The 16,450-nt window shown below is 39.7% G+C and overlaps 1 protein-coding gene across 15 annotated transcripts in view; it reads left to right on the forward strand.

The window, feature by feature from the left end:
* DAP3 (death associated protein 3) overlaps positions 1-16,450 on the forward strand; it is a 44,049-nt gene that overhangs the window by 6,962 nt on the left and 20,637 nt on the right. For 4 of the 15 annotated variants that reach the window (XM_060415020.1, XM_004002592.5, XM_060415030.1 and 1 more), the window contains exon 1: positions 122-214. The exons of 6 other annotated variants lie outside the window; for them this stretch is intronic. Coding sequence is in view for 5 of the 9 variants with exons in the window: in XM_060415007.1 (XP_060270990.1) it covers positions 16,311-16,450 (140 nt within the window). In the remaining 4 variants the exon portion in view is untranslated. Of the gene's footprint in view, positions 1-121 lie in introns of those variants that run through there. 5 more of the 15 variants (XM_060415007.1, XM_012182802.5, XM_060415016.1 and 2 more) reach the window with 2 other exon arrangements.

Below are 16,450 nucleotides of genomic sequence, written 5' to 3' on the forward strand. Positions count from 1 at the left end.
TCCTTTGCTGGCCTCGCCCTGGCCGCGGCGAGCGGGTCGAGGGCGGCCTAGCGCCCCTCCGCTGGCGGGTGGTTGGAGGCCGCGGCGGCTGCGCATTGAGCAGCTTCCTGCCTTACGACCCGAGCTTGCTTCTCCGCTGCGGGACGCGCGGCGTGGAGACAGCGCTTGACAGTGTCTGCCGTTTGCCGGGCGGGGAGAGCTGGTTTCTGACTCGGTGAGGAAATGGACCGGCATGGGGGTTGTACCCATGAGGGAAAGGAGCGGGACTCCGAACCTCCATGAGGTAGGGAGTGAGACCAGTAGGGCCGGCGACCCTCCTTAGGGGGCTTCCCTTTGGGCTCTGTGTTGCGGACCTAGGACTCAGGAAAGAACCCACTCAGTGGTCGACTTTTTCCTTTTCTTTTTTTTAAAACCCAGCTTAAATTTCTCGAATTTCACACTACTGTTTATATGCGATGATGTTTTTGTGCATTTTTACGCATTCTTCTTGGATGGATGATGAATGGATGATACATTTTCAACCTCATTAGGCAGCCTGGCTAGGGAATAAAGATACCATATATATCAAGTTCAGGTCTGGACTCCATCTGCCGTGTCTTGTGTGTCCTTCAGAAAGTTATTTTTCTTAGTTCTTTATCAACAAGAAACGAAAAATTGAGCATAGAAATTAGTGAGCCGCTAATCTGCCTTCAGGGTTGATGTGCGATGTACGTGTAGAGTCAAATTAACTCCTAGGTACAGGGGAAGTGCACTGTTATGTTATCGTTCACGGTGATGTTGATAAGGTTTGTGGATGTAATTGGTAGTTTGTGTCCTATTCTTCCAAATCGTAAATAAAACAATGCAAATCTAGGTCTATCAGATTTCCATAGTTACTGATACTTGTGTCTCAAAACTCTGCATGAACATTTACTTTTTCTTGATTGAATTCAAAAGAATTATGGACTATTAAAAGCCACAGATAATTCCAAAGCTGTCTTCTAGTAATCTTTTGTTTCACCTTGTAGGCAAAGCCGAATAAATGAGGCAAGGGATCCACTTAGGTTTCCCTTTTACTTCACATCTGTGGACTTCTAGGCAATAGTTTGAAAATCACTATACTAGATTAATCTCAAAGGCCATTCAAGGTCTAAAATTAGACACTCCTAAATTTCCTCCTTACTGTATTTCAATATGTGAGTCTGGTTTTGTTTGCTTGCTTTTTTTTTTTTTTTTAAGGGAAATTCGCCTCAGTTACCTCACTCTATGTTTGCTTTTCCTAACCTTAAGTCCAAACTTTTTCATGGAGCTGTTTAGGAGCTGTTGATCTTTTTTAATTGTGCCATGTACGCAAGTGTATTTCTCTACTAAAAGCATTTTAAATTTGTTGTCAGGGACTATGTCTAACATTTCTTTTATATTCTTTGGTAATTTAGTGTAAAGCAAATCATGGAAATTTTGAAATGAATTTTAGATACTGAAAATATTAGAAGGGAAAGAAAATTAACATTTGTGAAATACTATGCCAGGAGAACTTGCCTTCCTATTAATCCTTAAAATAAACAACACTTTGAAATAGATCATATTATCCCCATTTTACAGATGAGAAGAAGCCTGAGGCTCAAAAAAGTCAGATAACTATCTTTAGACTTTAGTTTGCCTGGCTCTTAAAAATGTAACTTTTTTCACTATATCACATTGCCTTCATAGTAAATTTCTTTTTAGTAACATAATTGCACATGCTACAAAGAAAAAACACTTCTAATACAATTCCGCTACACTTGTATATAAAGAGAGTTACTTATAGTCTCTGCCTTTAACTTCTGGTAACTGCACTTCATGAATTGCTGGTTAAGTAGAGACAGATAAGATAGTATTCAATTCTTTTATGTATGCGCCCGGTGCCTACCAGAGACTAAAATATATTAAGTGCCCAATAAAATGACCTTATTGAATGAATGAACCTTAAATTATTTAAACCAGAGAAAGTATGGAAAACAGAATAATGGTTCCCCCAAAGATGTCTGTGTTGTAATCCCTGGAACCAGTAAATGTGTTATGTTCCATGGCAAAAGAAAATTAAGGATACTAATCACTAACCTGAAAATAGGGAGATTACCTTGAATTATCTGGTAACCCCGCTGCAATTACAAGAGTTCTTGAAAGATGGAAGAGGAAGACCAAAGAATCAGTGTCAGAGTGATGCAGGAGGGCATAGACCTGACCAGCTGCTGCCGGCAGGCTTTGAAGATGAAGGGCAACCTCTGAAACCTAGAGAAGCCAAGAAGACAGATTCTCTGCTAGAGCACCCAGAAAGAACACAGTCCTGCTGACACTTTGATTTTGGATTTCTAAACCACAGAACTCTAGATAACAAATTTATGTTGTTTTATTATTATTACCAGGTTTGTGGTAATTTGTTACAGCAGCAATAGGAAACACAGCAAGGGGGCCCAATCACAACTACCTCCAGAGTACTTTGCCTCGGATGATGGTTTTGTAGTTTAATTTAAAGAGGGTAAGATTTAACTGAAACTTTTCTTTAAGCACAGTGAGAGGCCCTCAGCAAAACTGCCTACATTTCCAGTGTTTCCCTCCTGCTCTGCTTCTGGCATCAGTCCTCAAGCTGTAAATAGACAGTTGGGCTCTATGCTATTGCTGTACAGCAGCAGTCTTAGCTAAGTTGAGCTCAGATTTCCCCACTAGAATAGAAGTAATTAAACATTTATCTCATAATGCTTCCTTGCCGGGATGTTGCAGCAGGGAATGGTGGAATGCTGATTAGCAAGAAAAGCTTTTCAGTGTACACTTTTTAAAAAATATTTATTTATTTGGCTTCATCTAGTCTTAATTGTGGCACATCGGCTCTCTAGTTTCGGCTCACAGGCTACCCCAAGATGTGTGGGATCATAGTTCCCTGACCAGGGATCGAATCCAAATTCCCCACATCCCAAGGCAGATTCTCAACCACTGGACCACCAGGGAAATCCTGATGTATACTTTTAAAATAAAGTTTCAAACATCTAAAGATACAACCTATTGGAGCATCATCAGGGTTAACTTTACACTTAACAAGTTATGGTAAATACTATAAAGATATAGAGCTTCGAACTCTTATATGATTAGTAAATATATATATATATATATATATGTAGTCCATAAATAATTTTCTATTTACCACGGGAAGAACTCTGTAATTTTTGTTTGGGTACCATGATTTTTAACTCATGTTTCAGGTAATTGCCTTTTAGCAAAGTAGGAATGTACACTCCCCACTGCCTGGGTTCAAAGCCTAACTGTTTTACTTGGTAGCTGTGCAAACTTGGGTAGAAACTAGTTGGTCATAGTAATCACCCATTTTTTTTTAAAGTAATTTAATCCTTTTAAGAATCCTGTATGGAAATCCTACCATTTTCTCCATTTTAGAAATGATGAAACAGACAACACAAACTTGTTGAGGTCACACAACTATTAAGTAGGAGAGCCCCATTTCAAATGCTAGAAGTTAGATTCCTTTTTTCTTTAAGAAGTTATTCTTGAGTCCATGTTTTTAACTATTCTGCCATACTTGCCACTTTATCTTTGTAAGTTGGAGATAATAATATTTATGTCATAGAATTGTTTTGAAAATATACAGAGTTAATTTACATAAAGCGCTCAGACCAGTGCCTGATCTACAGAAGAATGTTTAGTAAATGTTAGCTGTTGCCATTGTGGTTGCTCTGGGTCGTTTTGTTTTGTTTTTTGAGCCCTGGATGTTTTCCTCTGTACTTGAGTAGCTGGAAGAAAGTGAGCATCAAAGCAGATGTTCCTTGTTTCTTTTTTTCCCAGTACAGCCCTTGTATATTTTTTATATGTTGGTATTTTAAATTGCTCTTAGCTTGGTAAATGTTATATTACCAAAGGAAGGAAAAATGTCTGGAAAACACTACTATAGTCCTTGCCCTTGTTTTACAGATAGGAAACTTGGGCTCACAGAGTAAAGAAAAAAAAAAAAAAAAAAGATGTTTTTACAAGCTTGAAACAATGTTATTTTTCCTGTGAAGAATGTTACATGAAAAGTACCCTTGTGAGAAACCTGAGGGTTTACCCAACCCTGCCAGGGTAGATTTAGATGTGTTGTGGGATGGGGCCCCACTGTTTATTTTCTTTAACCTCAGCCTGACACAATTGGATGCAGCAGGATTTTTCTAAACAGAGTAATATAATTCATACAGAAAAGCTATTTGTTAGCTTTAAAGGAGTCATTAGGAGTTTGTTGATTTAATTTTTAAAAAATTACTTTCTCCTTGGGTGATAGCAGCAATATGGCTCAGAGGTCAAAAAGTATAAAAGACACTACTCTCTCTTCTTGCCCCCACAAGAACCCATTTCCTTTCCCTGAAGGCAAACAGGATTATCAATTTTTGTATATCCTTCCAAATATTTACCTTTTTACAAACAAATTGGATAGATTTTCCCCTTTTTTACATAAATGATAGCTTGCTGTATACATTGTTCTGCATTTTGTTTTTGTTTTGTTCTTCACTTAATGTATATTAGAGATTTTTCCTCATTAATATGGAGAGAACTTTGGGGATTGTTTTGTTTCTAAACAGCTGCATAGTATTCCATTGTATGGATATGCTGAATTAGGCTCTTTCCATTCTTGCAATGTTAGAAACAGTGTTGGAATGAATAATCTCCAAGAACCAAATTTTTCCTATAGGACTCAAGATTTAAAACACTCTCTCTCAACCTTGGCACTGCTGAAATTTGGGGCTGGATAATTCTTTGTTGTGGGAGCCTCTCCTGTGCATTGCAGAATGTTTAACAGAAACCCTGGCCTCTCTATTCACTAGATGCCAGGAGCACCTCTCCCCCAAGTTGTGACAACCAAACTCCTACCAGACATTGCCAGATGTTTCATAGGGGGCAAAGTTGCTGGTTTAGAGAAAAAGATTCCTAGGACTTGCCCAGTGGTGCAGAGGTTAGGACTCCACATTCTTAATGCAGGGGTCATGGATTGAATCCCTATCCCTGGTCAGGGAAGTAAGATTCTGCATGCTACATGACATGGCCAAAAACTAATAAATAAATGAATGGAAAAGAATTACTGATCATTGGGAAATCAGTCTAGTTTCAATAGAGAAAAAGTTATGGCAGATTAATGTATCATCTTTTGTCAGAATTCCAATAATGGTAAACCAAAAGAATGCCATTATATATATATAATATCTTCACTAATATAAGACATTTGATAATCTCATGGCTTTTTGGAGAAATATGTCCTGAATGCTGAATTGGTTACATAACCATACCCAGAGACTACCTGTTCTTAAATGGGTTGAATATGCAGTGGTTCTCACTCTTAGCTGCACATTGAAATCAGTGAGGTTACTCTAGTACCTATGAAATACCTATGTCTGAATCTAATAGACATTGTGGTTTGATTGGGCTGAGATGCAATCTGAATAGCAGAGTTTTAATTATACGCAGGTGATTCTAATGTGCAGCCAACATTGGAATCCAGTGATCTAGGCTATGCCTCAAAATTCTGTAAAAAACTGTATTGTATTAAATTGTTACTTGAATGAAATAGCTGAGGATATATTTTTCAAATTTATAATTTTCACACAGTTTTTAAAGGATAGGTAATATGTTGGTGATAGATTTCAGAAAAACATTCAGATCTCCATATGGAGGATCCACATTATCAAAAAAGTTTGCAAAATCCAAATAAAGTCCACGGTTTAGTTAATAATATTGTAGCAATATTAATTTCTTAATTTTTATAATTGTGCTATGGGCATGTAAGATGTTAACATTAGGATGGATGAAGTTGGATGAAGGGTGTAGGAAACTCTTTCTACTATCTTTGCTGTTCTTTTGGCCCAAAGTTTTTAAAAATGAAAATTAAAAAACTATTACAAATGTTTATCCCTTGCAACTACCTGTGTGACTCAAGATTTCTTATATTATGCATACAAAATAAAGTCAAATTTCATCTGATGCTGAAACTGATATGAAAACTGCAACTCTATTCAATAATTTCTGGTTTGGAATTTTATCAAAACAATTTTGGGCTTCCCAGGTGGTTAGTAGTACAGAATCTGCCTGCCAAGCAGGAGACACAGGTCAGGAAGATCCCCTGGAGAAGGAAAGGGCAACCCACTCCAGTATTCTTGCCTGGGAAATCCCATGCACAGAGGAGCCTTGGCAGACTACTGTCCAGGGTTACAAAAGAGTCAGACATGACTTAGTGACTAAACAACTACAAAGCAACTTTTAGTTCTCATTGATTAACTTTATAACTAAATTTTTTAAATTGTGAAATTTCAAAAACTTTTATTAATATAGATAATATTGACAAAAAAGTTTCAAAACAAACAATTGAATTTTAACAATTCAGTTATTCTTAGAAAGTGGAAGTGAAGTCACTCAGTCGTGTCCAACTCTTTGCGACCCCATGGACACAAGGCTCCTCCATCCATGGGATTTTCTAGGCAAGAGTACTGGAGTGGGTTGCCATTTCCTTCTCCAGGGAATCTTCCTGACCCAGGGATCGAACCCAGGTCTTCCACATTGTAGAGAGACGCTTTGCTGTCCGAGCCACCAGGGAAGTCCAGTTATTCTTAACTAAGGTCAAAATCAACAAATTGCTGCACAAATAAAGTGTTGAGGCTACCTAGGAAGAAAAATGGTATAGTGATGAGGAATATTTACTCTCAATTCCAATAACCATGTTTAGATCCAAGCCTCTCCATTTTTTAACAGTACAGTGATTTCCACTTGTTAGAAAAATTGTAATTTTGCAGCAAAAGTGAAAATGAAAGTCATTCCGTTGTGTCCAACTCTTTGCGACCCCGTGGTCTAACTTCACAGATCCTCCCGTAAAGTGGTAAAGTCTCCTTCCTACCGTTTGAACCCAACCTGGACTACATACGCGTGCTCAGTTGCTCAGTCGTGTCCGACTCTTTGCGGCCCCACAGACTGTAAAAACACAGGACACCATACCTGTGACTTACACAACTGTCCGTGTGCACTCAGTTGAGTCTGACTCTTTGCAGTCCTATCAACTGTAGCCTGGCAGGTTCTTCTGCCCATGGAATTTTCCAGGCAAGAATATGGGAGTGGGGTGCCATTTCCTACTTCAGGGGATCTTCCCAACCCTGGTCTAGTTGGCCTATCATGGTCTGCAATAGAATACAACAGTCTTTACTGGTCTGAGCCAGATTTGAAGGGATCTTAAGTGTTTTAGTTCTCTTGGACCTTTGCTACTGCTGTGACAAGTCCAGGCCACTCTGCAAAGAAGCTGAGAGACAGCGTACAGTAGAATCAGTCATCCTGTTGAGACTAACCTCAGATGCATGAGAAAATACTTCAAAGATAGCCAGATCTGGTCCAGAGCAAGGAAAGTAACCAGCTTGTAGCTATAGACGTCTGAGTGATAATAGTTATTGTTTTAAACCACTGAGTTTTGGGGTAGTTTGTTCAGCAGCAGTCTTCCCTGGTGGCTCAGATGGTAAAGCATCTGCCTGCAATGCGGGAGACCTGGGTTCAATCCCTGGGTTGGGAAGATCTCCTGGAGAAGGAAATGGCAACCCACTCTAGTACTCTTGCCTGAAGAATCCCATGGGCAGAGGAGCCCGGTAGGCTACAGTCCACGGGGTCGCAAAGAGTCGGACACAACTGAGCGACTTCACTTTCACTTTCTTTCACTTTGTTCAGCAGCAGCAACTGATAAAATGCTTCAGAGGCTGCTGTGATGCTAAAATAACATAAAGCATATAATATATATTAGTGCATTGTCTGGCATATAGTAATCACTGCATCTTAGCTTCCGTTTTGGTTATTTTAATATGGCTAAAACAATATTTTTTAATAACAGCTTTATTGAGGTGGACATACTATAATTCATGTACAGTTAAACTCAGTGTCTTTGAAGTGTACAGTTCAGTCAGTTTTTAGTATATTCACAAAGTTGCATGAACATTGCTATCTAATTTTAGAACATTTTTATTACCCCAAAAGTACCATCAGTAGTCAGTCTCCATTCTCCCCTCCCAGCTCTGGCAACCAGTAATCAAATTTTTTGTCTCAGTAGATTTGCCTATTGTGAACATTTCATATCATTAGAAGTACACTACATGTGATCTTTCGTGACAGACTTCATTCCTTTTGTTTAAAGTTTCATCCATGTTGTAACATGTATCAGAGGTTCATTGCTTTTTATTTACTGAATAATGTTCCACTGAATGACTGCACCACATCTGTTTATCAGTTAATGGACATTTGGATTGTTTCTAGATTTTGGCTATTAGGAATGATGCAGCTGTGAGCATTTCCACACAAATGGTAACGTGTGCAAATGTTTTCATTTCTCTTGGGTATATAACTAGGGGAAGGGTTGCTAGGTCATTTGGTAAATCCATGTTAAAACTTTTGAGGAAATGACTAACAGTTTGCCAAAGTGATGGAGCCATTTTACAATCCTAGCAGCAATGTATGAGGATTCTGGTTTTTCTGCATCCTCCTCAATGCTTGTTATTGTCTGTTCTTTTTGATTTTAGCTATCTTTGTGAGTATGAAGTGGTATCACATTGTATTTTTTTTAATTAATTTATTTAAAGTTAAAAGACGCCTGCTCCTTGGAAAAAAAGCTATGACAACCTAGACAGTGTATTAAAGAGCAGACATTACTTTGTCAGCAAAGGTCCATATAGTCAAAGCTACGGTTTCTCCAGTAGTCACGTATGGATATGAGAGTTGGACCATAAAGAAGGCTGAGCACTGAAGAATTGATGCTTTTGAAACACGGTGCTGGAGAAGACTCTTGAGAGTCCCTTGAACTGCAAGGAGATCAAACCAGTCAATCCTAAAGGAAGTCAGCCCTGATATTCATTGGAAGGACTGATGCTGAAGCGCCAATATTTTGGCCATCTGATGCGAAGAACTGACTCTTTGGAAAAGAGTCTGATGCTAGGAAAGATTGAGGGCAGGAGGAGAAGGGGCAACAGAGGATGAGATGTTTGCATGGCATCATCAGCTCAAGGGACATGAATTTGAGCAGATTCCGGGAGATAGTGAAGGACAGGGTAGCCTGGCGTGCTACAGGGGTTGCAAAGAGTCCGACACAACTGAGTGACTGGACAACAACAAAATTTATTTGGCTGCATTGGTTCTTAGTCACATGGGATCTTTTGTTGTAGCACATGGACTCTCGAGTAGTGGCGCACAGGCTTAATTACTCCGAGCCATGTAGGATTTTAGTGCCCTGACCAGGGATAGAACCCATGCTCCCTGCATTGCAAGGTGGATTTTTAACCACTGGACCAGAGAAGTCCTATGTCACGTTGTGTTTCTGATTTATATTTTCCTAGTGGTGTTGAGAAGGCAGTGGCACCTTTTTTTTTGCTGATTCCCCCACCAGAGCTCAAACCTGGCTCTGGCTATGAAAGCACTTATTCCTAACCACTGAACTGCCGCGGAATTATCTGTCTTGATAGTATCCTTTGAAGCAGAACTTTTTAATTTTGATGAACTCTAAGTACCTATTTTTATTTTTGTTATTTGAGCTTTTGGCATCATTAAGAAACCATTGCATAATCCAAAGTCCCAGAGATTTACTCTTGTATTCTTAGAAGAAAATAGTTTTATAGTTTTAGCACTTCCATTTAAGTCTGTAATCTATTTTGAGTTAATTTTTGTATGTGATGTGAGGTAAGGGTCGTAATTTCATTCTTTTACATGTGAATATTCTGCTGCCGCACTATTTCTTGACTGTTCTTGCTCCCATTGCATTTTCTTGGCACTCATGTTAAAAATCAGCTGACTGTGGTATAAGAGTTTATTACTGAATTCTCCACTCTGTCCCATTTATCTGTGGGCATATAGGTGAGACATAAGACCTATAGGCACATGCTCATACCATAACTTTAGAAATCAGGAATGTAAGCCCTCCAACTTTTTTTTCCCAAGGTTTTATAGGCTATTCTCAGTTCATTGCATTTTCATATGAATTTTGAGAACAGCTTGACAATTTCCATTAAAAAGGCTGCTGGGATTTTGCTAGATAATAATATTTGTTTTATAACCACTGGTCGCTCAGATGGTAAAGAATCTGCCTGCAGTGCAGGAGACCCAGTTTCAATCCCTGGGTCAGGAAGATCCCCTGGAGAAGGAAATGGCAACCCTCGCCAGTATGCTTGCCTAGAAAATCCCACGGACAGAGGAACCTGGCAGGCTACAGTCCTGAGGGTCAGAAAGAGTTGGACATGACTGAGTGACTAATACTAGGACTTAGGAATATTTGTTTAAAAAAGAAAGAACTGATGATATTGGCGAGCTGTGTTCTCAATGAAACAATGGTGTTACAGAATAACAAAGTAGTTACTCTTGAAAATATAAAATCTAGAAACAGTAGGTGATAGCTGAAGAGTAGTGGTGAGGAATGTAAAGGCCTTGTATGATGATTGCTTTGAGAAACTGAAAACATTTACCCAGGAAAAGGTAAATAGGGGACATAACTACCTGCGATTTATTGTGTGAAAGGTGGCTTGTAAAACCAAATAGAAAGACTGGGATAGTGGATTGAAAGCTACAAAGAGACGTTTTACCTCAGATTGTGAAAGAACTTTCCATAAAAGCTGAAAACCATATGGACTGCTTACTGCATTCCCCATCAGTGGAAATGTTCAGGCACTTGATAATTGACAACACAGTATGTGCGGTGGCTAATGGGAAAGAACGCAGATCACACATGGATTTGAATGGTAGAGCTGTCACTTCTAGGCTGTATACTTTCAGGCAAGTTAGTCTATCCATCCTTGTTTTCATGTGTACTTAATAGTATCTACTTCATAGGACTGTGTTGTCAGACAGTGCCTATAAATTGCTTAATACAGTGCCTGTTTCTGGAAAAAAAGAAAAACTGATAATAAGATCATTGTAGTATTAATTCAGTTCTGAATGAGCTCTGTATGAAGTAGATCACCTTAACCTTAAGAATTTATGATTCTCTTTACACAAAAACCTGTAAACAAATGTTTAATTGCAGTTTATTTATTTGTAATAGCCAAAACCTGGACCTTCAGTGGATGAATAAACAGTTTATGAATAAACATTCATACCATGGAATAGTACTCAGGATTAAAAGAACAAACTGTTGGGGCATGAGTTTGATCCCTGGTCAGGGAGTTAAGATACCAAATGCTGCACAAGATCCCACAAGCTGTGTAGCATGGCCAAAAAAAAGTTTTTAAAATAGAAGAAGAAACTATTGATACGTGTAACACACAGTCCAGATGAATCTCCAGAAAATTATGGTGACTGGAAAAAGCTGATAGTAAAAGGTTGCATATAGTATGATTTCATTCATGTAACATTCTCGAAAGGACAAAATTATAGAAACGAAACAGATTAGTTGTTGTCATGGTTAAGGAATGGGAAGGTTGTGAAAGGGGAGTGCAGAAGGCTATAAAAGGGCTACCTGAGGGATCCTTAAAGTGATGGAAAAGTTTTGAGTTTTGACTGTTAATGTCGGTATCTTGGTACTATATTGTACTATAGTTTTGCAAGACGTTACCATTGGAAGAAACTGGGTAAAGGATACATTGTCGTTGTGTTAGATGCTCAGTCCAGTCTGACTCTTTGGGACCTCCTGGACTGTAGCCTGCAGGGCTCTTCTGTCCATGGGATTTCCCAGGCAAGAATATTGGAGTGGGTTGCCATTCCTTTCTCCAGGGGATCTTCCTGATCCAGTGATCGAACCTGGGTCTACCGGATTGCAGGCAGATTCTTTACCATCTGAGCCACAAGGATATGTGGAACATGTGTTACTTATTTCAACTGCATGTGAATCTACGAATGTCGCAATGGTAAATGCTTAATTTAAAAAATTATTTTTGTGACCACTGAAGTGTTAGTACATAATCTTTGGGATAGCTTTGTGTAAGTTTGCTACAGGGTTTTTCTGATTTCATTTTCAGTATACATTTGGCCTATGTGAGAATACTTTTTTTAAAAAGAGAGTCCTAACACTATCCAAAAAGTTTCATCAGAAGAGTGACAGAACTTTCTTCAATACAGTAGTGAGTAAACGTTCCTTCCAAGTATACCTGAAAAAGCTCCAAGTGGTTTAAAGACTCTGGAATTATTTATCTCTGGGATTTATTTGTTTTATCTGCACCTTAAAAAAAGAATGACTGGGGTTGGAAGGAGGACTCTTGCGCCTTAGAATAGTAGAAATAGACCATGGGTAGAGTCTCAGAATGATGGCAGTGGAGCAATATTAGATATTAATATGATATCATTGAGAAATTTTTCCATCATCTTTACTTCCTAGAAAACTTGCGGTAATTATTTATCTTTAATTTTAACCTTCAGTCTTCTTACGGGTTTTTTTTTTTTTCCTACTTTTTATTGTGGTAAAATGTATATAAAGTAAAATTTACCATTATGACCATTTATTTTCATCATAACCATTTTTAAGTGTACAGTTCCATCCTATTTTACTTTCACATTATTGTGCAGCTGCCACACCCTTCACCTCCGTAACTCTTTCCATCATATACCATGAGGAAACCGATCCTTTATCTGCTTTCCAATAACAATGTGATTAACTTGTGCACTGCAAATCAGCACTCAAAGAATATGAAAAAACTGAAAGGAGAAATCTTTACTCAATTTTTTCATAGTATTAGTGGCTTTGAGCCTTTTTTTTTTTTTTTAAAGTGCCCTGATTTGTATAAATCTTGGAATATAGATTCAACGGATTAGATCTGATAGAGTGCCTGAAGAACTTTGGGCAAAGGTTTGTAACATTGCATCGGAAGCAGTGATCAAAACCATCCCCAAGAGAAAGAAATGCAAAAAGGCAAAATAGTTGTCTGAGGAGGCCTTACAAATAGCTGAGAAAAGAAGAGAAGCTAAAAGCAAAGGAGAAAAGGAGAGATATACCCATTTGAATGCAGAGTTTCAAAGAATAGCAAGGAGAGATAAGAAGGCCTTAATAAGTAATCAGTACAAAGAAATAGAGGAAAGCCATAGGATGGGAAAGACCTCTTCAAGAAAATTAGAGATAACAAAGGAATATTTCATGCAAAGATGGGCACAATAAAGGACAGATACGGTATGGATCTAACAGAAGCAGAAGATATTAAGTAGAGGTAGCAAGAATCCACAGAAGAACTATATTAAAAAAAAAAAAGATCTCAATGACCCAGATAACCACCATGGTGTGATCTCTAGAGCCAGACATCCTGGAATGTGAAGTCAAGTGGGCCTTAGGAAGCATCACTATGAACAAAGCTAGTGGAGGTGATGGAATTCCAGCTGACCTAATTCAAATCCTAAAGGCTGTTAAAGTGCCGCACTCAATATGCCAGCAAATTTGGAAAACTCAGCAGGAGCCACAGGACTGAAAAAGGTCAATTTTCATTCCAGTCCCACAGAAGGGCAATGCCAAAGGATGTTCAAACTACTGCACAATTGCAGTCATCTCACATGGAGAAGGCAATGGCAACCCACTCCAGTACTCTTGCCTGGAAAGTCCCATGGATGGAGGAACCTAGTGGGCTGCCATCTATAGGGTTGCAAAGAGTCGGACACGACTGAGCATCTTCCCTTTCACTTTTCACTTTCATGCATTGGAGAAGGAAATGGCAACCCACTCCAGTGTTCTTGCCTGGAGAATCCCAGGAACGGGAGAGCCTGGTGGGCTGCCATCTGTGGGGTCACACAGAGTCGGACACGACTGAAGTGACTTAGCAGCAGCAGCGGCAGCACTTGCTAGCAAAGTAATGCTCAAAATTCTCCAAGGTTGGCTTCAGAAATATGTGAACCAAGAATTTCCAGATATTCAAGCTGGATTTAGAAAAGGCAGAAGAACCAGAGATCAAAGAGAAAAAGCAAGAGAATTGCAGAAAAATATCTATTTCTTATTCATTGACTACACTAAAGCCTTTGACTGTGTGGATCACAACAAACTGTGGAAAATTCTTAAAGAGATGGGAATACCACAGCACCATACCTGCCTCCTGGGAAACCTGTATGCAGGTCAAGAAGCAACAGTTAGAACAGGACATGGAACAACGGGCTGGTTCCAAATTGGGAAAGGAGTATGTTAAGGCTGTGTATTGTCACGCTGCTTATTTAACTTGTATGCCAGTACATCATGTGAAATGCTGGGCTGGATAAAGCACAAGCTGAAATCAAGATTGCCAGGAGAAGTATCAATAACCTCAGATATACAGATGACACCACCCTTACGGCAGAAAGCGAAGAGGAACTAAAGAGCATATTGTTAGAAGTGAAAGAGGAAAGTGAAATAGTTGGCTTAAAACTCAACATTCAAAAAATGAAGATCATGGCATCTGGCCCCATCCGTTCATGGGAAATAGATGGGAAAACAGTGGAAACAGTGAGAGACTTTATTTTCTTGAGCTCCAGAATCACTGCAGTTGGTAACTGCAGCCATGAAATTAAAAGACACTTGCTCTTTGGAAGAAAAGGTATGACCAAGCTAGAGAGCATATTAAAAAGCAGAGACATTACCTTGCCAACAAAGGTCCATCTAGTCAAGGCTATGGTTTTCCAGTGGTCATGTATGGATGTGGGAGTTGGACTATAAAGAAAGCTGAGCACCGAAGAATTGATGCTTTTGAACTGTGGTGTTGGAGAAGACTCTTGAGAGTCCCTTGGACTGCAAGGAGATCCAACCAGTCAATCTTACAGGAAATCAGTCGGGATGAAAGAGGATGAGATGGTTGGATGGCATCACCAACTCGACAGACATGAGTTTGAGCAAGCTCTGGGAGTTGGTGATGGACAGCGAAGCCTGGTGTGCTGCAGTCCAGGGAGTCGCAAAGAGTCAGACACAAACGAATGTCTGAACTGAACTGGAATGCAGAATGAGCACGTATTCTATTCTTTCTGCTTTCAGTCAGCCTGTCAATTTGATTTTTGTTTGTTTGTTTGTTTTTATTTAAAGGTATTTTATAGGACTTGGAAAGTGTGGTTTAGTCTGGATTGTCTGCTTTGAGATTATACTTTTGAGATTCACCTTCCTTTTTTCCTTGAAATATCTTCTCTCATTCTCATATAAGCCGTGTGTGTGTGTGTCCTTTACCTTTAAAAGCAGTAGAAAAATAGTGAAGGGTTTTAAGAGCAAGACTTCAGTGGAAAGGATGGATTGGAGAAGTTCAAGGATGGAGGCTGGTAAGATACAAGATGACTGGGTACAAAATGGAGAGCTGGTCACATTTTCCTGACCAGCATTTCCCATAATTCCTAAAACATAGCCAGAGTAATGGCCTCAGTGACCAAAGGCATACATGGAGAAAGTACTACCCTCAGGATTATGTCACCACTCTTTGTAGGACCCGACCTCCCTGCAGAGCTGCTGCCCACAGATGTCTCACATTAGTGGTGGTACCAGGGCACATTGAGAAGATACAGGGAGCAAGACTGAGTAGGCTAGATACTGTTGGAGTGGCACTGGGTCATAAGTAGTTTGGGAATTGGAAAAGCTGAGGTTGGGTGGAGGGCTTAGGGTTGGAAATCAGCTGACATGGAGGGTTAGAATTGGTATGGAGGTTGGTTGTCACAGATGGAGGCAGGGAGTTGAGGTAATTGAAATAGGAATGGAATGAGAACTGAAGTTAAGAAAATTGAGCTGGTCAGAGATGGTGTTGGGTGCCAGGTGATGGTTGTATCAGGTGGAAATCGACGCTGGGTGGTTTTGGGTACTGGGTTGTTGTGTTGGTGGTTGCCGGAAGTACCCCCCAAGTTCTGTGATTCCTTAGAACTCAGAGGTCAGCATATAGTTGTACTTACAGCTATGACTTATTACAGCAAAAAGACACAGAGCAAAATCAGTACAGGAAAAAAGGCACATTGGGCAAAATCTGGAGGAAACCAGGTATAAATTTCCAGGAGTCCTTTCCTTTCCCCGTAGAATTGTGTAAGACACGCTTGATTCCTTCAGCAAAAAGTCGACAATAAATGAAATGTTGCCACCCAGGGAAACTATCAACAGTCTCAGTGCCCAGGGTTTTTAACTGGGGAAGGTCATGTATTCATTTGCTGCCTAGCATGGACTAAAATTCCATATTCCAGAAGGAAAGCAAGTGCTTCACATAAACCATGTTGTTTGGGTAAATAGTTTAGGCACAGTGAGTCACTCTTACCCATTCTGGGAGTGATGGGAACTCTCCCCAAATCGAATTTCAGAGACACCAGCTAAGGGGCAACCTTGCCAGCAGGATCCCAGTGTTAGCCTTGCTCTTTGAGTTCTTTCCTGCACAGTTGGACTAGGTAGCATGTGCTGGTGGTCGTGGTGGTGAGCGGTGATGGAAGCACTGAAGGCAGCGCTAAGGAGAAGGGGGAGCAGAGGCTCCCACGACTCTGCCTGCGGCCAGCAGAATTCATCCTCAGGCTGGGCATATGCTTATTCCACAGCAGCAACCCTTCCACTCACACCCAGGAGAAG

The sequence above is a fragment of the Ovis aries genome, chromosome 1 (assembly GCF_016772045.2).
Source record: "Ovis aries strain OAR_USU_Benz2616 breed Rambouillet chromosome 1, ARS-UI_Ramb_v3.0, whole genome shotgun sequence".
NCBI lineage: Eukaryota > Metazoa > Chordata > Mammalia > Artiodactyla > Bovidae > Ovis > Ovis aries.